This window comes from Nycticebus coucang, chromosome 6 (genome assembly GCF_027406575.1).
Source record: "Nycticebus coucang isolate mNycCou1 chromosome 6, mNycCou1.pri, whole genome shotgun sequence".
NCBI lineage: Eukaryota > Metazoa > Chordata > Mammalia > Primates > Lorisidae > Nycticebus > Nycticebus coucang.
The window spans coordinates 4,948,608-4,973,433 of NC_069785.1; the positions used below are offsets into that span (position 1 = coordinate 4,948,608).

Below are 24,826 nucleotides of genomic sequence, written 5' to 3' on the forward strand. Positions count from 1 at the left end.
TTTTTGAGACAGAGTCTCAAGCTGTTGCCCTGGGTAAAGTGCTGTAGCGTCATAGCTCACAGCAACCTCAAACTCTTGGGCTTAAGCAATTCTCTTGCCTGAGCCTCCCAAGTAGCTGACACTATAGGCACCTGCCACAACGCCCAGCTATTTTTTTTTTTTTAATTTTTATTTTTTGTTGCAGTTGTCATTGGTGTTTTAGCTGGCCCAGGCTGGGTTTGAATGTGCCAACCTCAGTGTATGTGGCCGGGGCCCTACCCACTGAACTACCATCAAATATATATATATATATATTTTTTTTTAATTAAATCATAGCTGTGTACATTAATGCAATCATGGGGTACAATGTGCTGGTTTTATATACAATTTGAAATGTTTTCATAAAACTGGTTAACATAGCATTCATGGCATTTTCTTAGTTATTGTGTTAGGACATTTATATTGTACATTTAGTAAATTTCACATGTACCCTTGTAAGAGGCACCGTTAGTGTGGTCCCACCAATTACCCTCCCTCAGCTCCTGTATATTTTAAATCACCTCCAGATTGTGGATAATATCTCATACAATGTAAATGCTATGTAAATAGTTATTCTATATATTTTTTAAATTTGTGATTTATTTACTTGCTTGCTTACTTACTTATTTAGAGACGGAATCTTGCTCTGTTGCCCTGGCTAGAGTGCAATGGCAAAATCATAGCTCACTGAAACCTCCAACTCCTGACCTCAAGTGATCCTCTAGCCTAGGCTTCCGAGAATGCTAGGATTACAGGCATGAATCACCACACCTGGCCTTATTTTTACTGTTGTATTGTTATTTAGTTAATCTTTTCAATGTACAGTGGGTTGAATCCATGGATATGAAACCCTTGATTGAATACAGAGGGTGGACTGTATTGTGTAACATTTTTGTAAGGTTTTGTATCAGGGTAATGTGGACCTCTGGAAGTTAAGAAATGTTATTTCCTTCTCTATTTTCCAAGATTTTAATATTTTGGTTGTTTAAATATTTGATAGAATTCACCAGTGAAGCCATCTGGTCCTGTATTTTATTTATTTGGGAAAAACCATGTTTTTGTATTTTACTTTTGAGAGAAATTTCTGATAACAAATTTATTTTTTAATCAATATAGTGTTACTCAGATTTTGTATTTGATCTTCTATAAATTTTGTTATATTTTTTAAAGAAAATTTGTCCATTTCATCTCAGTTGTCAAATTCACTGGCCGAGAGTTAACAATATCCTTTATTTTTCTTTTAACGATTATGAGATCTTCAGTGACATCCTCTCTTTTTATGGCATTAACAATTTGTATTCTCCGGGTGGCACCTATGGCTCAAAGGAGTAGGGCGCCAGCCTCATACGCCAGAGGTGGTGGGTTCATACCTAGCCCCGGCCAAAAACTGCAACCCCCCTCCCCCAAAACAACAACAATAACAAAAAAAAAACAATTTGTATTCTCACTTTTTGTAGATCAAACTTTTTGATCTATTCAAAGAAATAACTTGTAGCTTTAATTTCTCTATTGTTTTATGTTTCATTGATTTCTATTCTAATCTTTATTTCAGTTCTCCTACTTAACTTTGGGCTTACTTTTCCCTACTTTCTTCCTTTAGTTTATAAGGTGGACACTCAGATCACTGATTTTATATCTTTCTTCTCTAGTATTTAAAAGCTTTACTTTTCAAGTACTATTTTAGCTGCATCCCACAAATTTTGATATATTTCATTATCCTTCAGTTTGGAAAATGTATTTTTTGGAGAGCCTGTCACCCTGGGTAGAGGGCTGTGACATTATCTTAGCTCACAGCTAAACTCTCGGGTTAAACAGTTTCTCTTGCCTCAGCCTCCCTATTAGCTGGGACTACAGGCGCCCATCACAATGCCTGGCTAGTTTTTCTATTTTTAGTAGTGATGGGGGCTCATTCTTGCTCAGGCTAGTCTCCAACTGCACAGCTCAAGTAATCCACCCGCCTCGGCCTCCCAAAGTGCTGAGATTACAGGCGTGCGCCACTGCCTCTGGTCCACTTAGAAATATATTCTAATTTCCCTTGTGATTCCTTCTTTCAACTCTGGGTTATTTAGAATTGTATTGTACAATTTCCTAATGTACTGTGTCAATCTGTGTATACGTATCATTAGTATTTCCTAATGTGCTGCATCTATCTGTGTATACGTATTAATATTTAAATGTACTGTGGCCAAGAACATTCTTTGGTTCTGACCCTTTTGAATGTATTGATACTTGTATGGCCCATTATATTGTTTATTTGGTGACCATTCCCATACTCAATTGAAATGAATATATACTCTCCAGTTATTGGGCATCAATTAGCTCAAGGGCATGGATAATGCTGTTCAGACTTTCTATGTCTACTGATTTTATTTTTACCAATTCCTGAGGATGGGGTATTAAAATCTCCAATAATGATTGTGGGTTTATTTACTTTTCCCCTTTATTTATTACTATTTTGGCTTCATGAACACATTTATGATTATTATGTCTTATGGATGAAATGTACCTCTTTGTTCTGTTAATGCAGTTTGTCTTGGTATCTGTTTTAACTGACATTAATGGAGCATTCTATCCTTGCTGAACGTATATTAGTTTTCTATTTTTTTCCCAACTTCTATTTGTCTTTAAAGTACAGTGTTAGAGCTAGCATATTGCTGGGCCTTGCATTTTTAATAAGCCACTTTGATAGTCTTTAGTACTTTTTAACCTCAGTGTTTAGTTCATTACAATTTAATACAGCGAGTGGTACGTCTGGATTTAGACCTTACATTTCACTGTTTTCTATTTGTTCCTCTTGTGTTTTCTTGGCGTTATTCTAAGATGGCAGTTCTTCAAGTGTGGTCCAAGAACTCTAAAGGACAAAATCAAAACTACTTAAAAACACCAGCACGTTATTTGCCCCTTTTACTATTATTCTCTCTTGTGTGTGTAGTTTTCCAGAGGCAACATGACATGTGATGCCATCCTTGTGTGCATGTGTGTTCTTGTGTTTTCTAGAAATTTCTGACGTAGTAGAATTAAGGTAGAAACATGCGCACTTCCAAAGTTTAACTTAGTTTTGTTCTCTTTATTTTTACTGGTTCTTGCTAGTTTTCTTTAGGTATACTTACTATACCCACTGAACCCTATCATTTAACAAATTATTATCATGTTTTGAGACAGTCTCACTCTGTCGCCTTGGATAGAATGCCATGGCATCGTCGTGGTTCATAGCAATCTCAGTCTCCTGGGCTCAGATGATCCTCTTGCCTCAGCTTTCCAATTAGCTGGGACTACAGGCACCAGTTAAGTTTTTTCTATTTTTAGTAGAGACAGGGCCTTGCTCTTTCTTAGGCTGGTTTCAAATTTGTGTACTCAAGGAATCCACCTGCCTCGGCCTCCCAGAGTGTGAGCCACTGTGCTAGGCCTCAAATTATAATTTTGAAATCCTAAAATTTTCCTTGTACCTACAAGGAAACCCAGGACTGTGTACATCATAAATATCTGTTTTATAATATTTAAGAATTTTCTTCAAAAATGCAAAATTAAATTTGTTTTAAGACTTATTTTAGAATTTAATATTTTATTCTAAATTGAAAATAATATTTCCATACTTAAGAATGGATCATTGGCATAGGAATAGGGTGTTATTCCTAAGTTTAGTGGATACAGAATTAAGTATGGGATGAGAAAAACATTTTGAAAATGGACGTGGTGATGACTGCGCAATATGAATGCACTTAATGCCACTGAAATGTAGACTTAAAAATGATACAAATGGCAAATTTTGTTATGTATATTTTAGCACAATAAAACAATCTTTTCAACATATAGCTTTCTTGTTTAGCTCTAAGATGCTGAAAAAGATGAAGTGTCAGAGAGTAACAGAGTAAGTTATTATATTGCATTGGCTGGTAAAGTACACAATAGCTGAAAGACTAGAAAAGCCTTATATAATTGATATTGCTGAATTCCTGCTGGATAGAAAGTTTATAGAAGAAATCATGGCATTGCCATTTTCCAATACAGAAATTCGGTGATGTAAAGATTTTTTTTGAGACATGAGTCTCATTTTGTTACCCTCGGTAGAGTGCCATGGCGCCATAGCTCACAGCAACCTCAAACTCTTGGGCTCAAGAGATCCTTTTGCCTCAGCCTCCCAAGTAGCTGGGACTACAGGTGCCTGTCAAAACACCCGGCTTGTTTTTCTATTTTTGGTAGAGACAGGGTCTCACGCTTGCTCAGGTTGGTTTAGAACTCCTGATGTCAAGCCATCTTCCCACCTTGGCCTCTCAGAGTGCTAGGATTAAATGTGTGAGCCACTTCACCCAGCCCTGGTTTAAATATTTAACTGGAAACGTACAACTGATCTAATATCTTGCCTAAAAACTTACATTTCTGCCTTATAAATCAGGACTTGTTTGTATTTATATGGCATCAGCACCAAATAATCATCCAAGAAGATACTGTTTTATCTTGTCCATGTGAATCTTCCCTATGCCTGACAAGAAACACAAGTGGTACTGGAATATTCCAAATGTCAAATAACTGTTCTGATTGTTTATACTGAGACAATAGTGGTGATATTTTCACTAAAAAGTTCAAAACCAATTGTGTCTAAAACAATTACGTGCAATATTTTCACCAACAGTGGAAAAACACATCAAGGCAGTGACAGTGAACTGGACTGAGAGTGACCGTACTCTGTACTACAACGCACTCCCAGTTAAAAAAGGGTTTCATTTAAGAATACCCTTGATGAAGGAGAGAAAATAGTTATTATTTTTTTTTTTTGCAGTTTTTTTTTTTTTTTTGGCTGGGGCTGGGGCTGGGTTTGAACCTGCCACCTCTGGCATATGGGGCTAGCGCCCTACCCCTTTGAGCCACAGGCGCCGCCCCATGAGTGAGTGAAAATAGTTATTAAATATCAACCTAGAGCACATGTCTATTTGATATTCTGTGTAATGAGATGAGATGAGCCCTTACAGTAATTCTGCTTTATACTGAAGTAGAGTGGTTGTGTTGAGGAAAAGCACGTGCGTGATTATTTGATTTGTGGGTGGATCTAGCCATTTTTTTTCATGGAGCACCACTTTTTACTTGATAGACAACTATGGCAAACAAACAAAGGTTATTTCGACACGGCTACTGGGAGTATTTTTTTCCAAAATAAAGAAAATGAGCCTATCACTTCAGAGAAAATGTTTGGCAGTATTTATTTCCAAAGATGAAATTTAAACATTCAAATGAAAATTAGAATAATTTTTGAAACTTGTGTGTGCTTGTATCCATTGTACAATGGACAGCTTCCCAAAACTAAAATACTTTTCTGATTGGATGAATATAAACACACATGATTTTGGATATTGTCTAATGAAATGTATCAACATTTTGAAGGTTTGTAACCACTCTTCTTCAAATGATCAATGAGTGATGTCACAAAATCATTCAAAGTGCAAGACAGACCAATGGAGAGAGCAAAAGTTCACTACGACGGTTTTAGATTCCACATGGTAATAACCTTTCAGAAACCTTAACTTCTGAGTTTTGGTGTAGTATTAAAGAAGATATCCACATTATCTGAAAAGTCTATTAAACTTCTCCTCCATTTTCCAACTACATGTATGTACGAGGAAGGATTTTCTTCATATATTTGAACCTAAACAATATATCACAACAGACTGGATGCAAAAGCAGATGTGACAATTTATAGTCTCAAGTAAGACAATAAAGAGATCTGCAAAATGTAGAACAAGCCAACCATCTATTTTTTTTTTGGAAAATATAATTGTGTTTTATAAATACATGTTATTTATGTTAAATGCAATTTTAAATGCAAAATTAAAGTATTATTAGTTTAAATGAATTAGGAAATTAATATTTTCATAATTTCTCAGTTCTTATTTCTAATGTGGCATCCATCTCTCTATCTACAAAGTTCTTTGGGGTCCTCAATAATTTTTAGGAGGGTATGGGGTCTTGAGAACCAGTACTCTAAGGATTATAATACATATACTTAACTTTTCAGTTTAAGTAGTGGTTAATATCATATCATTCAATGTAAAATATAAGAACTTTGTAATCATATAGGTCCATGTACCCGGTCTTTTATGCTATAGTATATATAATGTACAATCAAATATTACATCTATAGATGTAAACCTCACAATACTATAATTTTTGCTTTATAGTTATATATTTTAAGGATATTAAGAAATTATATTTACCCACATATTTACTATTTATCATATTCTTCATTCCTTCCTGAAACACTGAAATTTAAGCTCTTTAGTCTAAAATTTTCTTAGCATTGCTCATAGTAAAGGTATGCTGGCATATAATCCCCTTAATTTTCTTTTATCAGAAAATGTTCCTATTTCTGTTTTCTTGAAGAGTATTTTCATTGGGTATAGGTTTCAGAATGCACAGCTTTTTTTCTTTTGGCAGTTTAAAAATATTGTTTCCATGTCTTCTGGCCTCCATTACTTGTGATGAAAAGTGAGCAGTCATTTAAATCTGTGTTCCACTGTGTAAATCTGTAACTCATTTTTCTCTGCCTGCTTTCTCATTATTTTCAGTTTGAGGCACTTTGGCAGTGATAAACTTGTGTGAAGTTTTCTTTATGTTAATATTCATCCTGACTGGGGCTACTGAGCTTCTTGAAACTGTAAATTTCTGGCTTTTGCCAAAATTGAAATATTTGGGTCATTATTTCTTCCAATAGTTTTCCATCATCATCTCCTTTTCCTTTGGGGATTCCAATTACACATGATTCGTCTCCTGAAGCTCTGGGTGCTTTTTTCCCCATGATCGTCTCTCCCCTCCCTCCTCTGTTCCTCATATGGATAATTTCTATTGATTTATCTTTAAGTTCACTGACTCTTCTTTCATTTCTGATATGTTATAAAGCACAAATAGTGAGTTGTTTTAAATACTGTATTTTTAAATTCTAGAATTTCCATTTGGTTTTTAAATTTATTATTATTATTATTTTTTTGCAGTTGTTGGCTGGGGTCAGGTTTGAACCCACCACCTCCCGTATATGGGGCTGGTGCCCTACTCCTTTGAGCCACAGGCGCTGCCCTTCTCTTTTTTAACAGTTTCTATTTCTCTTGAAATTTGAGATTTCTCTTGAGATTTCCTATTTATTTATCCAACTGTATTTTCCTTTGTATCACTGAACGCATTATAAAATTTTTGATAAATCCAAAATGTAGGTCCTCTTGGTGGCGGGAGTTGCACCCAGTGGTTATTTTTTGAGTTGGCTTTGTGCTCTTGAATGTGAGTTATGTTTTTCCTGTTTCTTCATGTATCTAGTAACTTCGAATTGTTTTCCAGACATTGTAAGGGACCCATTTTGGACAGTCTGAATTGTTATGCTCTTCTGAAAAGTACTGATTTTTGTTTGTTTTAGCAAATAATCAACGTGGCTGGACTCAAATCCCCAAGTTTCTCACGCACAGACGGAACCTGAAACCTCAGCCTCGCTCCTTTCTCCCCATTGTGCTGCTTGAAGACTGTCTGGTACATGCACAGTTCAGGTATGAGATAAAAACTTGAGAGAGTTTACAATCAGAGTACGGGCCTCCCTGTAGCTGGCCTTCTTCATACGATTTCCTGCTCATTTTCCATCTGCGGTAGTTACTACAATCTTATCTTCTGATTTTTCAAACTGTAAAGCAGTGGCTGCCCCACGGATGAGACCTCCTCTCAGGCTAGCAGCTGTGAACAACAGAAGTTCACTCAGTGCCACCGTCTTCTAAGTGGTTGCTCTCCGGCGCCTTCAGTGTTCTTGTTACGTTTTGTCCCGAATTTATCATTGCTATCTGTGGAAGGGGTGGGCACATGAGGAGCAATCTTAGCCTTACCAGTAGCACAATGCTGCACATATTCTTTCAAATTGTCTGACAAATGCTTTTTCCATTTTCAAATTAAAATGCCAAACTAAGCATTAAAAATAAGAAAACAAAGTAATCTCAATTAATAAATTAAAAATGTTTTGATAATTATTTTATAAGGCCTAAATAGTTTCAAAAGCAGATACATGTTATTAAGGTAGGATGAAATTAGACCTGTGGTTCCTACAACCCCAACATTATGGAGTAGATGGTTTTTGCAGTTTTTTTTTTGGCCGGGGCTGGGTTTGAACCAGCCACCTCCGGCATATGGGGCCGGCACCTTACTCCTGTGGCCGGAGCCACAGGCGCTGCCCAAGTAGATGGTTTTTATAGGGTGCATTCTGACCATGGAAACATAAAATCTGAAAAGGTTAGCTAATACAGTAAAAGGGTCTATGTGTATAAAGAAAAAACTACTTGAGTTTACTAAGAGTAGATGAAAGATATAAACCTAAGTATAAGCAGGGATTTTTCAAATGGGACAAATGTGTGGTGAGTCACCCAGCAATAGAACAGAAAAAACTTGGGGTAGCTAAGGCAGCAAACTCAAGAGGCCCCAGAGCTCAACATGGATAAAGCAAGTCCTAGTAATTCAAGAGAGAAATTATAATAGAATATTAGAAAAGTGGCACTCAGACCTGCTACAGGGGATGGTGCAGCCTGTATTTCTGCACTATCATACTGTCCCAAATTCAGTTAGGTTTTATTTCAAGGTGGTGGAAGAGAGACACTCAATATTATGGCCTAAATTGCCACAAACTACTGCTTTAGTCTTATAGAATTACTTGGCCTGTATGAAAGATTAGAAATACAAACAGTTTGGCTAAATGCTACTGTGTCCCTAAACTGATGCTGATGCTACCTCCTATTCCAATACATTAAATAGTGAGAACCAAGGATTGAGTGAATACAGAACAGAAAGGTTTACAGAGTAAATAAAACTTTTAGGAAGTAAAAGGGAGAGAGAAAAAAGATGACGTGCAGATGGCTGGTTGGGCTGGGAGACAAGCTAATCTTGAGCACTAAACAATTATTTCTTTCATATTCTTATCTAGATATAAAATCATTTATGTTCCTGGTCAGATATATAAGCTTAAAAGCTTAACTTTTATTCCCACCTAGTCTTTGAGTGGTTTTTCACATAAAGAATTTCAACTTGCCACCACAGGAATTATAAACATCTATCACTGGTTTGAACCTTATTACACTGATGAGTTATTTTGTTCTTTACAAGTGAAATGTCTTCTAGATTCCTATAACTATTTTTTTTATGAAGTGGCAATGAATACTAAAATAGAAATAATTCTATTAGTATGCACTTTAACATTAAAGTTATATTTCTTTTTTTATTTATTATTAAATCATAGCTGTGTACATTAATGCAATCATGGGGCACCATACACTGGTTTTATAGACCATTTGACATATTTTCATCACACTGGTTAACATAAAGTTATAATTCTGATAAAAAGTAAATCCAAGTGTACTACAGAAATTACACAAATGAAGACAAAGGAAACAGCAATAAAAAAGACAAAAGTGGAATAAAAAGACAAAAGTGACAGCTAATCATATCAACACATGTAAACTGAGCTACACTATACGACAGAGGTACTCAGGAACAATCAGAAAACAAACTGTAACATTTTGTCTAAGTGTTTAAATTAATGAGACACATTTAAAATGTTAGCAATAGACAAAAATTTAAAAGATAATCTATTATGTCTATTGTGCCAGTGCAAACAAAAAACCCCAAGCTTGTAGTAAAAGATACAGATTTCAGAACAAAAATACTGACCAAAAAAGGCCATTTCATAATTTTAAAAATATTTGCTCCAAGAATGTCTAAGGAAACTACTTAAATATCAGATGACTTGTAATATATCAGATACTTCAAATCTTATCAAAATCAGAGTGGAATGGTCTGTAAAGAAGGTAGAGTCAAGCAAAATTAAAATAATTAAAAGAGAAATCATGGCCAGGAAGGGTGGCTCATGTTCGTAATCCTAGCACTCTGGGAGGCCAGGGTGGGTAGATTGCCTGACCTCACAGTTTTGACACCAACAGCCTGAGCAAAAGTGAGACCTCGTCTCTACAAAATAGCCCAGTGTTGTGGTGAGTACCTGTAGTCCCAGCTAATCCTCAGGAGGCTGAGGCAAGAGAATTGCTTACGCCCAAGAGTTTGAGGTTGCTGTGAGCTGTAACATATTGAGAAATCCTGTACTTCAGTAATTCTTATTCTTTTTTTGGTCGCTGAGAATTTGATCCCAGGTTTTCATCATTTAAGCACTATAGTACATTCTCAGTAAGGTCTTTCCATACAATTTCAAAAACTGGCATGTGAAAATAAACATATCCAAAAGTATATCCAATCCAATATATAGGACCCCACTCCAGTAATTTTGCAAACATTTTCAGATGTTCAAGAACTTCTTGAAGCTAGGATCCATGCCTTAGAACACAGGAAATCATAGTAACTAACACTGATAAGCACTTTTCTGGTGGTAAGCATTATACTTGGCACTTTAGATACATTTTTATTTAATTCTTAGGAAAACCTGAGATCCTCACAGCAACCCATGAGATCAACACTACCATTATGTCCATTTTACATATCAGGAAAGTAAAGCTTGGGATGATAATACTTGACTATGGACACACAGCCAAGAGGGAACAGATAAGGTTTATAGCCTTCTCTCTCTGGTCTCAGGTTCCATCTTTTCAGCACTATAATTCGCTGTCTCTCACTAAGGTCTTTACATACCAGTTTCAAAAAGTGGTATTTGAAAATAAATATATCCAAAAATACATCCAATCCTATTTTTATTTATACCACTCTCACCACCCAACAGCATTTGAAGCAATTAGATACATACAAATAATAAATAAATATAGAAATGTATACGGGTGGGGGGATGGGTGAGAAAATGAGATGGAAACAGAGGTAGAGCCAGAACCAAAATGGGTATCATAAGGTTATCTAAAACCGATAAATGCGAGCCACATCTTCCTTCTGAACAACACAGTTGCCAGAGTAAAGAACGCTATTCTTTTTTGTTTTTGAGACAGAGTCTCACTATGTCACCCTGGGTAGAGTGCTGTAGCAACCTCTAACTCTTGGGCTTAAGCAATTCTCTTGCGTCAGCCTCCCATTTAGTTGGGATTACAGGCGCCCACCACAACGCCCAGCTAAATTCTTTCTTAATCGGCACTGTTTTTCTTGATGATGAATCTAAGTTCTGAGGACACAAGGGGTGTTCAACATTTTTTCTTCTGTGCCGTACATTGGAAGAATAAGAGTTGTCTTGGGCCACACATTAAATACACAAACACTAATGAAAGTGGATAAGCAAAAAAAAAAAAAAGATCCATGTATACTTTTCACGATATCCCACACCATAATAAGCAAAGCCACCCCCAAATAATCCGCACGGGGCCTGCAGCCTGGTCAACCTTGAATATTTAACATTACACAATAGTTACTTTAAACTAAACTTTTACTGTAAGAAATTTCTTAAACAAATATCTTGATGTAGGCCAAGGCATAATGTCAAAGTGTAGGTCAGAAAAGACGACTCTACTTAGGATACCATGCAGTCTTGGTGCAAAACTGGAACGAAATGGATTGGCCCGAGCACACAATGTCAAATAGATGCGGAAGTGGACCCCGCATCCTTCAGGTAATTATGCTTTTGAATATAACAGTTGAGAGTTTATTTTCTTTAACAAAAACCTGTAGTATGAAAATTCTTCATTAGCAGGCCAGATTCATATGCACGAACAATCAAGCAGAGAGTAAAACTGATAACTTCCAATGGAAGTTAGGGGGCCAGAACACAACATGCATCTGAACTTGAGATGTTCTTCTAAGGTGAGTTGAATGGAGACCAATGGCTAAAGATAATATCTAATTTACCCTGATGTGTAAATTGGCATTGTTTGAGACATGGCTGAAATCCAAACAGAAACTTTCTTTATTTTTGATAAATAAAGAATGTTGCTGCATTGTAACATCATGGAAAGCAGTACTTGAGAAAACAGATTGTTTTAAATTTCCGTATTAGTTTACAAAAGAATGAATTAAATGTCTATACAAGGACATAGATATTGAACAAAGCAACAAGCCTAAATAAGTAAAAAAAAAGAGCAGAAATAAACTATTTAAATTGACAATAACAAATATTTAAAAAGCCATTAGATGTGCCATACTGAAAAAGAGAATCAAATCACAGCACTATTCCAGCTCCTTAAAGAACAAAATACAAATTAAAAAATAAGTAATAAAAAGACAATATAAAAGGTACCTAAGTGCTTTGTAAAATGAGCCAGTTCTAGATGCAATTACCATATCCCCCAATTCTTACTAAAAATAAAAAGCTAAAACTCATTTTCAAAAATATTAACATAATGGAGGTTGACATTCTTTTAGAAAACCACTTAAAGGCTTATCAAAGAAATTTTTAATAATAATAACATGAGAAAATTCTTTACTAGAATAAGGGAAAAATCAGGCATAAAGTTATATTTATAGAGTTCCAAATATGTTTGTGTCAATGGTGACATCATGGCTGTTTAAAATTTTTTTTTTTAAATCATAGTCTTAACATTGCAAAGTGTTTTTTTGTTGTTGTTTGTTTTCTTTTTTGAGACACAGACTCACTCTGTCACCCTGGGGTTAAGTGTCACGGAGTCAGAGCACACAGCAAACCTCAAAACTCTTGGGGTCAAGTAATCCTCTCACCTCGCTTTCCTGAGTAGCTGGGACTATAGGCACCAGCCACAGTGCTGGCTAATTTTTTTTTGTATTTTTAGTAGAGATGGGGTCTCACTCTTGGTCACGTTGGTCTTGAAACCCTAAGCTCAAGCACTCTGTGCCTCTCAGCCTCCCAGAGTACTAGCATTACAGACATGAGCCACTGCGCCCAGCCTACATTGCTAAGTTTTAATAATCAGAAAAAATTAAATTTTTATAAGGTTAATATGGCTAACTGCCTATAAAACTATAAAACAACAAGTCTGATGGAAATAATACCAGGGAGTAAGGCCAGGTGCAGGGGCTCACTCTTGTAATCCCAGCATTCTGGGAGGCTGAGGCAGGTGGATTGGCTAAACTCAGGAGTTTGAGATCAGCTTGAGCAAGAGCGAGACTCTGTCTCTAAAAAATAGCCCTTGTGTTGTTGCAGGCACCTGTAATCTTGCTTGGGAGGCTGAGGCAAGAGGAGCATTTGAGCCCAAGAGTTTTGAGGTTGCTGTAAGCTATGATGCCATGGCACTCTACCCAGGGTGAGGGAGGGAGACTGTCTGAAACAAACACCAGTTAGTAAACAGACAAATAACAGTGAAAAGTAAAAAACTAAAAAAGTTTATTAAAGAACAACTTTTTGGCAAATGTATAATGGAAGCATTTGTTCAAGTTTTCTAAAAATAATTCTGTTCAGGCCGGGCGTGGTGGCCCAGGCCTGTAATCTTATCACTCTGGAAGGCTGAGATAAGTGGACTGCCTGAACTCACAGGTTTGAGACTCTGCCTCTAAAAATAGCCAGGTGTTGTGGTGGGCACCTGTAGTCCCAGATACTTGGGAGGCTGAGGCAAGAGAATAGCTTGAGCCCAAGAGTCTGAAGTTGCTGTGAGCTATGACGCCATAGCATTTTACCAGGGTGACAAAGTGAGACTCTGCCTCAAAAAAAAAAAATTCTGTTCCATAAACTATGTCAAAATATGTGTTTATATTTTTAGTGACAAATAGTACCCTATGTCATTAAAAAGGTTACTATGTATTATTTCCCACACATTATCATTATATCCTTGTAACAATGCTATGGAGGAGTTTACTATACTTATCTCCACTTTAAAGGTAGAGAGGTTAAAGCTGAAGAGCTAATAAATGGCAGAGCCTAGATGTAAATCTAGGCAATATAACTCTAGAGCTTGAGTTATTACTGTTTTGTTGAACATACTGTGTTATCCATTTTCAGTTTATGAGATAAATATGTTAGTATTTTAAAGCCTGACAAGGATGTTAACAAAGAAAAAAATGTTGGCTAATTTTACTTTATATCTAGGTATAATAATATTTTAAATAATATCATAACACCTGAAGCACAACAATTAAAAGAAATAATAAAGTGGACTTTCATTATCAAATTTCAAGGAACATAAGAAAATGTAAACACATAATATACTATACTTGTATAATAAGCAGCAGAAAAATTGTAGTAATATGAAGTTGTTGAGAAGAATTTAATAAGATTAAACATCTATTCCTTAACTACACACATGACTTATGAAGGGTAACACTCTTTTTTTTTTTTTTTTTGTAGAGACAGAGTCTCACTTTATGGCCCTCGGTAGAGTGCCGTGGCCTCACACAGCTCACAGCAACCTCCAACTCCTGGGCTTAAGCGATTCTCTTGCCTCAGCCTCCCGAGCAGCCGGGACTACAGGCGCCCGCCACAACGCCCGGCTATTTTTTGGTTGCAGTTTGGCCGGGGCCGGGTTTGAACCCGCCACCCTCGGCATATGGGGTCGGCGCCCTACCGACTGAGCCACAGGCGCCGCCCAGGGTAACACTCTTAACAAAAGTAAAATTTTAATATAAACAGAAAACATATATGCCAAATATATAAAGAATAAATACCCAGATTCTGCTCTATAATTCAATGAGAAATAGTTTACATATACAAAAATGAAAATAACCAACAATTAAGCATTAGATCCAACTACTCAACTACTGGTGGAATAGAAGATATTCATGTGAACATCAATGTACACTGATCATAGCATTATAAAATTGGTTATTCTTTTGGAGAGAAGTATGGCCGAGGCCAGTAAGAATTTATGTGGAATAATGTCATTAACAGGCATGCAAACATACATATGTGAATTACCACTATGTAAGAATACATACCTAAAAGATTGTAAGTAAGCACAGGGCAGTGTAAATGGAGTCTGTGCTGCCTTATAAAAAAAAGTAGTTACTAACAAAGACCTGTGGTCAGATCTGAGTTTGACCGCAGGAGTTGGAGGTTACAGTAAGCTATAATGAACCACTGCATTCTAGCCAGGAGACAGAGTGAGACTGCCAAAAAAAAAAAAGGAAAAAGAAAAATTAGGGTGGTACCTGTGGCTCAAGGAGTAGAGCACTGGCCCCATATACCAGGGGTGGCGGGTTCAAGCCTGGCCCGGGCCAAAACTGCAAAAAAAAAATCCTTGGGTGGCACCTGTGGCTCAGTGGTAGGGCGCCAGCCCCATATACTGAGGGTGGTGGGTTCACCAGATACCGAGGGTGGCCCCATATACCAAGGGTGCTGTCCCCGGCCAAACTGCAACAAAAAAATAGCTGGGCGTTGTGGCGGGCACCTGTAGTCCCAACTACTCGGGAAGCTGAGGCAAGAAAATCACCTAAGCCCAGGAGTTAGAGGTTGCTGTGAGCTGTGAGCTGTGATGCTACAGCACTCTACTGAGGGTGATAAAGTGAGACTCTATCTCTACAAAAAAAAATTAGGCATGCATGCACAAATGTTACCCAGTATAAACTGATTAGTGTCCCCAGAGGAATATATAAAATTTTAAGATAACTCAGATAGTGAGTCATTTCTAAATTTTATTTTAGAGTTGAGGGAGAAAGGACAAAATTGAGTTTATAAAAAAGAGAAATAGTACAGCTCTTTTAAATGCAGAAGGTTCTTTTTGTTTGTTTTTGAGACAGAGTCTCACTCTGTCTCTGCCCCATTCCCCCCCCCCCCCAAGAGTTCCTCTTGCCTTAGCCTCCCAAGTAGCTGGGACTGCAAGCACCCGCCCGCCACCACACTATTTCTAGTAGAGATAGGACTGGGGAGGTGTGGGTGTGAGTGGTTTGCTCTTGCTCAGGCTGGTATCAAACTCCTGAACTCAAGCATTCTACCCGCCTCAGCCTCCCAAAGTGCTAGGATTACAGGAGTGAGCCACCATGCCCAGCTTGAATGCAGAAGTTTATAACCTAGTTAGGAAGATAAGAGATAAGTAACAGTACAATGTAATACAAACCATCTAACAGCTCCTCTCTTTTTAGAAGTATGTATCTGAACATGTCTTTGTGTAGTGTTCCTAGATAATTCTGAATCCATGCGGCTTTTAAATTTAAGACTTTAAAAATAAGTAGAACAAAAGTGAGTATCTTTCATATGATAGTAAGAGGAAGATGTTTGAAATAATTCTGAAAGATTTATCAGATAACTGTTCTTCTCAGACTGGCAACTTTCGTATATTCAGAGTCTTATGTATTTCAAAATAAGAACAATAAAACTTAGAACGTTATTAGGTATCTAGATGAGAAGCACTTAGATTCAACCACATCTGTTTATGCCTTGTTCCTAGACAAGCAAGAAGTATGACTTCTATGGTGATGTTACTATATTAAGTAAAGATGCTATTGCTACTACTTAAAGATTTGGATCGTACAGTGATAATATTATTCATAATAAACTGAATCTATTAGTTCAGCTCAATTAGCTAAAATATTTAAATTTTAAGAACCCTTTAGAATAGAAGCTAAAAAAATAATTTTAAGGTAAGATTAATAGCTTTGAAAGCCTAACTTTCTCTTCTTTCTCTTTCTAGCTATATATATATTTTTTTTTCCTAACATTCCACTAAAATATGTTTAAGAAGTAAAATTAAAATCTGTGCCTAAATTTAGGGAACAAGTTGATTACCATATGTTTAATTACAGTACTTTACTAGGACTATATTAAGATAATGACAAGATACAGGTCTAAAAATATTTCAGAGAACCGATTTTACCGTTTAAGATGCTCTCTTGCTTAGTTTCAGTGAACAGGCAATGATGTCAAATTAAAGCAAGTTTTCCTGGGCAAGTTATGGTAAAAAGGTGTGTATGTATACACCCAGTCTCCCCATAGTCACACCTCTATGATACTCAATGCTACACACACATGATTATGACCAATTTTCTGCTTAACCATGTTGTCAATCCACACCAGTGGAAACTTCCATGGTTATTAATGGATTAATTTATTAATTTGGCTTCTGTTTATTGATCCAAAGTATAAGGAAAGAGAGAAGCAAGGCATTTATAAATTTAGTTATATGATTAGTTGTTTGAAATATCATATGGGTTTCACATTACAGAGTGAAGTAACATTTTCTAAGCCTTTATACAAATAAACACTTTACCTATATGACACCTTAAGACTGCTAACCCAAGTGTACACAGACATAATCTGCTAAAATTTGTTTTTTAGGTAATACCACCATCCTTTACTAGGCAAAATCTTAAGTTATTAGTGCAGCTAACAATGGAATAGACTATATTTCTGATCCACTCATCTAAATTCTGGTTTATTTAATTCAATTAGCCTTTAATACAGACTCACAGAAAATATAATATGCTTAGTATTAACATAAGCTTCTTAAAAAAAAAAACATTGTTTATGAAGGGCCAAATTTTGAATACTTTTAAATTTCTAGTGACTATTTTTTCATCCCATGCCATTTAGGATACTTTATTTTTTATTTATTTATTTTTCTTTTAGAGAGAAGAGTCTCATCTTATTGCCTTTAGTAGAGTGCCATGGCGATAAGCAACCTCTAGCTCTTGGGCTTAGGCGATTCTCTTGCCTCAGCCTCCCCGGTAGCTGGGACTACAGGCGCCCGCCACAATGCTTGGTTATTTTTTGTTGCACTTTGGCCGGGGCTGGGTTCAAACCCACCACCCTCGGTATATGGGGCACAAGTTTGAGGCTGTACTATGCTATGATCATGCCTGTGTAATACCACTGTACTCCATCATGGGCAACATCATGAGACCTTCTCTCAAAAAAAAAAAAAAAAAAAGAGCAATAGAAACGTTCCACTAAAGTATAGTTAATAGGACAAGGATTTGAAAATTAGATTTAAGTGCAAATATAAGAAATATGCTTACCTTTGATTCGAGGTAGACATTTGCTGATGACATTTTTGTAATTTTGCATATGTAACTAACTAAAGAGATGGCACAAAGAATAAACAGGCTATCGTTAATCAGTGCTCGGACAAACACAGTCCATTTCAACTGATTTTCTGGGACATCTCCGTGGACCAGCATTGCACAAGTCAAGTTCACTACTAAGAAGAGAAGGCTTGCCAAGATAAAGCCCAAATGCAGCAGAATTCTGAAAGAAAAAAATGTAGATAGATGTTTCTAAACCATCTTAAAATGGCATAGATTTTTAAAGTATTAATTCAGAAATAACATCATGTTAACTTCAATTCAGTTGTCTTTACCAGAAGAATAATATAGGACTATTTTAACACTATTTCAAATAATCCTGAATTCTTTTTTTTTTGAGACAAAGTCTTACTTTGTTGCCCTGAGTAGAGTGCTATGGTGTCATAGCTCACAGCAACCTCAAACTCTTGGGCTCAAATGATCCTCTTGCATCAGCCTCCCAAGTAGCTGGGATTATAGGCACCTGCCCCAAGGCCTGGCTATTTTTGGAGATAGGGTCTCACTCTTGCTTAGGCTGGTTTTGAATTCCTGAGCTCAGGTGATCCACCTGCCTCAGCCTCCCAGAGTGCTAGAGTTACAGGTGTGAATCACCATGCCTGGCCTCTGAATTTTTTTATTTTCATAACTATTAGGCATATTTTCTCTGATCTTTCCATCCCAAGAATTACCAGGCTTTTATAATTTGTCTGGAAAATAATATACTGTCTAAATTTATATTATTCATTTAATATTAATTTTAAGAGGTAAGGGAAATCTATTTTAAACAATGTTGAATCTCATGAACTTCTGATTATTTATTTTCAAACTTGACTAAAGAACATACACAGGTACAGCATACGTAGAGAGTTTCAAGCTCTACCTCATCTTCTTAAAAAGTTGAGCATTTGCTTCTTCTACAGAGCAACTCCACACATGAAATGCTTAACCTCTTCCTTCTAAGAAAAATCAGACCACTTCATAAAAACTCCCCAGGTAAGATGTGGTTATCTGTATCAAATAGCAGTAACAGCTCTCTGTAGGAAAGTAATCCTTCTTCATAAGTGTTTGTACGCCTAAATTAAATAATGTGATCCAGAAATGGATCTGGCATCCCAAGGTCTCGTAGTTTGGGTCACTTTCAATCTTTAGAATCATAAAGTATCTGCATTTGGAAATGGTTTACACGAGTTAAATTGAAGGTAATGTGTAATCTGTAACAAGCAAACTAAACTGTTACGTGTACATGAAAAGTACAAAGATTCTGAAAAGGTTAGATTTTAACATTCTCAGATTAAGTAATAAAAATTATATAGTCTGACCTTCAAAAGGATTTAGAAATTATGCATGCCAGGCATTAGAGTAGTTTAGGAAACTAAAACATAGAGGGTATATGAGGTGCATCGTCAGCATGTTAGTGGGAAAACAAGTTTATACACAGTGTGATCCTAAGATCAGTACTGAAACATTACTCATTTCATGGAATTACATACAGTCTCACCCTGAACAGCGTAATTTAACTTTGGTAAAAGTGGACTCTATGAAGTTCCATCTGAAGTGAGGCAGTGACAGCAGCAAGAAAAAGGAATTGGTCAGCAGTATGGGTAAAGGCAGAGAAATGCGGGCTACTACATTCACTCCATTTGAACCAGTCTAAATATGTGGATTTTCTAGAAAACTGCTAAGCCCCCCTCAGCAACCACTCCTTCAACCTTGAGAAGCATGCTGTAAAAAAGAAAATTATATCTTTTAGATACTAATCATTAATATTAATAAACTGCTTTACATCTTTCAGATTAAAAATCAGATACTTGTAAGACTTACTTGTGTTTGTCAATTTCAGTGGCACATCTGACTTTACAGATAACCTATAATGAGAGTACAAAAAGAAAGTTTTGAAAATGTGTAATACAGTATTCGTACGTTTTCACTGTGTTTCAAAGTGATAAAAGTACAAATCATAATGGTGAGTAAAGTTCAAATGTTAACAGTTTAATTATTATAAAGCAAAAATAGGTTTCCAAAGGCTTAAAACAGTAAAGCGATAACTTTGTTATCGTCTTACACTTCAATTTTTACCTTTAAAAATGTAAACAATTGAATTAATTCAGTTTAAACTGTTATTAAACCTCTGTTATGGGTGCTAGACCTTGGGCTGGACGGCTTGCCACCCATCCTAAATTAATTATGTTACTCACGTTTTTGTCTTAAAATGGAACTTCTTCCTTAAATATGAACATGGCTGAGTGTTCTACAAAGATTATTTTCTCTTATAATGAAGTCATAAAAGGAAACAAGGAAAGAAGAGTGAACATAAAGAGAACAAGTATTTATCATATTAATCGTAGTAAACTAACTTCCTTTACAAAGTCTTGCCAAAGGTGGTGCTCAAATACTTGTTGACTAGTTAGGCAACCGGAATTCAAAGTAAACATGGTATATTCTGAGAGCACAGTGTGAAGGGTTTCAGTCCTTACTGTGAACTTAGACTATTCTTTAGGCAAGGGGAAGATATCGAAGGTTTTAATACAGACACTCCAAAATATGGAATTTCATTACTCTAACATTAACATATTGGCTCTGATATAAGAACTAAAGAATGGAATGAAAGAGGAAAAGGAGAAAGCAGTTACAAGACTATTAAAGTAAGGTATGGACATTAGGGCCCTGGAAAGAAAGAGGAAAGTACATTATGAAGAAAAATAGGGTAGGTGGTGGGTAATGCACTGATTTCATCCCAACATTTACTGAGCCCCTATTATCTGCCACACTCTGGGAAAGGTGCAACGGATTCACAAACATGACCACTATTTCTGTACACGAGGAGCTCAGTATTTGGAAGAAATACATAATCCATCTACTTTGACACACTGTGATATAAATGCAAAAGATGTTATCACAAATCTAGGAAGAAAGACTAATTCAGTTCAGGAAGGGGTAAGAGGAAAAGCCTGTGCAGAGTCAGGGAGGACTTCTTAACGGAGGTCGCGTTTGAACCAAGTTATGAAGAGGAAATAAGAATTAAATGCTCAGGCCAAGACAGAAGCCTGTATCTACTCATGTCTGTCATGTAGTCACAGGCTGCTTAATGACAGCGGTATGTCCTGAGAAATGTGTTGTTAGGCCATTTCATCACCGAGCGAACATCACCCAGCTCAGCGGCACAGCTTTCTACACTCCTAGGCCACGTGGCACAGGCTTCTGCTCCTGGGCTACAAACCAGTGCAGCATGTTACTGTACTGAATGCTGCAGGCAACTGTAACTCAATACCAAGTATTTGTGCATCTGAACATATTGAAACCTAGAAAACCCACAGTAAAAATACAGTATAAAAGATAAAAAATGGTGCACCTGTCTAGGGCGCTTGCCATGAATACAGCCTGCTGGACTGGAAGTTGCTCTGGGTGTCAGCGAGGGAGTGTTGAGTGCATGCGAGGGCCGAGGACACTGCTGTGCCCTGCTGTTGACTTTATAAACATTGTACACTTAGGCTACACTAAACTTAAAAACATTTTTTTTCAGTAATAAATTAACCTTAGCTTAAAATCACCTTTTTCTTTAAAATCTTTTTAATTTTTAAAAATAGTTTGACTCTTTCATAACACTTAGGTTAAAACACACATTATATAGCTTTATGAAAATTTTTGCTTATGTCCTTATTCTATAAGCTGTTTTCTACTTAATTTTTTTATTTTTTAAACTCTTGTTAAAAACTAAGACCACACATTAGCTGGACCTACAAGGGTCAGGATCGTCCATATCACAGTCTTTCACCTCCAATCTAGTCTCAACTAGGTCTTCAGGGGCAATAACATGTGTGGAGCTGGTGTCTCCTGTGCTAATAACGCTTTCTTCTGGAATTCCTCCTGAAGGACCTACCTGACAATGCTTTACAGTTAACTTTTTTTAAATTTTATTTTATTTTTTTTTTGAGACAGAGTCTTACTCTGTTGTCCTTGGTGCTAGAATGCCGTGGCGTCACAGCTCACAGCAACCTCCAACTCCTGGGCTTAAGTGAGTCTCTTATCTGAGTCTCCCAAGTCGCTGGGACTACAGATGCCCACCACAATGCCTGGTTATTTTTGTTACAGTTGCCACTGCTGTTTTTTTTTCTTTTTAGCTGGCTGGGGCCAGGTTCAAACCTGCCACCCTTGGTATATGGGGCCAGCGCCCTACCCACTGAGCCACAGGTGCTGCCCTAACTTTTTTTAATACATCGGAGTACAGGGCGGTGCCTGTGGCTCAAAGGAGTAGGGTGCAGCCCCATATGTCAGAGGTGGTGGGTTCAAACTAAGCCCCAGCCAAAAACTGCAAAAAACAAACAAACAAAAAAACATAGGAATACACTCTAAAATAAAGATTAAAGTATAGTAAATACATAAACCAGTAACAGAGTCCTTTATCATCAAGTATTACGTATTACCCCTAATTGTATGTGCTATTAGTTTTACGTGACTGGCAGCACAGTAGACATCAGCATCAGCACAGATACCTGAGTAATTTGTTGGACTACAGTGTCACGATGGCTACAATGTCTCGAGGAGGTAGGAATTTTTCAGTTCCATTATAATCTTATGGGACCACTGCCATGTGTGCAGTTGGCTGAAATGTGGTTATATGGCACGTGACTGTATTTTAGATACCACCATCAACAGAAGCTGAATGTAATGGAGGAATCTAAAATACTACACTATTAGATATTCTCAGACATGTCCATTTTCACTCTACTACCACAGTGGATTATTACTATTTTTGAGACAGAGCCTCAAGCTGTTGCTCTGGGTAGAGTGCCGTAGCATCACAGCTCACAGCAACCTCCAACTCCTGGGCTCAAGCAATTCTCCTGCCTCCGCCTTCCAAGTAGCTGGGACTGCAGGCGCCTGCCACAATGCCTGGCTATTTTTGGTTATAGCCATCATTGTTGTTTGGTGGGCCCGAGCTGGATTCGAACCCGCCAGCTCAGGTGTATGTGACTGGCACCTTAGCCGCTTGAGCCACAGTCACTGAGCCCATGGTGGATTATTTCAACTGCCTTTTGATTTGTTTCTGTTTCCCTTCCTAACTCTTGCTTTTCCTTTATTCCCACCTCTCTATATAGGATTTTATTTTCATTTTTAAAATTGGGCTAACATACCTTAAACATAAAATTTACCATTTTTTAAGTGTATGGTTCAGTGGCATTAAGCACTTTCACATTACTGTGTAAACATCACCACCATCCATCTCCAGAACCTCTTTATCCTCCCAAACTGAAACTCTGTCCTTAGTTATTTAACAACTCATTTGCTCCTCCTTTGATAATCACCATTCTACATTGCCTGCATGAATTTGATTACTCTAAACGCCTCATGTAAGTAAACACAGCTCTATCTGTCCTTTGGTGACTGATTTCCATGTACCATAATGTCTTTAAGGTTTGTCTATATTGCAGCATGTGTCGAAATGTCCTTTTAAAAGGCTGAACGATATTTCATTGAATATTTTTCTTGTTTATCTATTCACCCACTGATGGATATTGGGTAGTTTCTACCTTTTGGCTCTTGCAAATAATGCTGCTGTGAATGTCAGTGTACTATATATGATTTTTAAAAAATCATTTGACAGCAAGTTGTGTCATGCTTCTAAGTACTTCAATGTATCTTTAAAAGAAAATTCTGTACTCCAACCACAGTGCAGTTACAAAAATCCTAACAGTGATACTGTGTAGGTTGTAGAACTTATTCATATTTTGCCAGTCACCCTAATAATGTCCTTAGGGAAAAAAATCCAGGATCTGGAAACAGATTTCATGTGTATTGAGTGTCTTTTAATCATCACTTCTTTCTTCCATGATATTCAGAGTTTTTAAGAGTGCAGACCGGTGATCTTGTAGTGTTTCCTTATGGTCAGTCAGGTGATGCGTTTTGGTAGGACGACCAGGGAAGGGTGCTGCTGCCTGATTCTCACAGCCTCCTATCAGGGCTCATGCTGCTGCTCTGTCCCGTTTCTGGGAGGTTAACTTTGGTCCACTGGGTAAGGTGGTGTCTATAGGGTTTTCCCCACCGTAATTAATAAGTAATGTGTGGGGAGATACGTACAGACTAAGTAACCATCTGATTCTTCAAACTTTCATATGCTAGTTTTACTATTACCATGATTCTTGCCTGAATAAATTATGATGATGGAGTAGTTTGTTTTTAAAAAGTAAATCTGATCACAGTAGTCCAAAAGGAAAAAAAAGCTCACACTCGTTTAATACCTAAAAGGTCTTTTATTATCTAGTCCTACCTTCCCATCTTTACATCCTTTTTGTCCTCACCTTTAATCTTATAGTCCGGTTGTCTTGAATTTACAATTCTTCAAATAAGTAGTTCAATTTCTTTTGCTTTCTTTTAAAAGGATAAATGATATTTTTTTCCTTTTTTTTTATTTTTAGAGACAAGGCTCACTGTAGGCTTGAGTGCTGTGTGGCACCTTGAATTCTTTCTTAGGCTCAACTGATCCTCCTGCCTCAGCCTCCCAAGGAGCTGGGACTACAGCTGCACGTTACCACGTCCGGCTAATTTCTCTTACTTTTTGTAAAACAGGGTCTCACTATGTTGCCCAGGCTGCTTGAAATCCTGGCCTCAATTGTTTCTCCTGCCTTGGTCTTCCAAAGTGCTAGGATTACAGGCATAAGCGACTGTACCTGCCTTAAAATAGTTTAATTTCATAACTCTGTGCCTTTGTACATGTTTGTAGTAATCTTTTTCCTGGAATACACTTTTATGGTCAGATGACAAATTTCAACTCACCCTTCAAAACTTTATACTAGACTGCCATCCTTTATATTTTCAGGTTAAGCATCTTAGGGAGAGAGAAACCACTTTGTATCCTCACGTTACTAATCACACTCCATACACGTATTTATGTATTTATTTCTCTCTTAAGAAAGACCATAACTTAGTTTTATGGCCTTAAGGCCTAACATAATGTCTGGTTCACAAT

The 24,826-nt window shown here is 36.9% G+C and overlaps 1 protein-coding gene across 1 annotated transcript in view; it reads right to left on the reverse strand.

Moving 5' to 3' along the window:
- The window catches only part of GPR137C (G protein-coupled receptor 137C), a 67,139-nt gene that overhangs the window by 16,513 nt on the left and 25,800 nt on the right, over positions 1 to 24,826 (reverse strand). Inside the window, exons 2-3 of the mRNA XM_053595837.1 lie at positions 19,684 to 19,727; positions 17,818 to 18,046 (exon numbers count right to left, since the gene is read on the reverse strand). Coding sequence (XP_053451812.1) covers positions 17,818 to 18,046; positions 19,684 to 19,727 — 273 coding nt within the window. The remainder of the gene's footprint in view (positions 1 to 17,817; positions 18,047 to 19,683; positions 19,728 to 24,826) is intronic.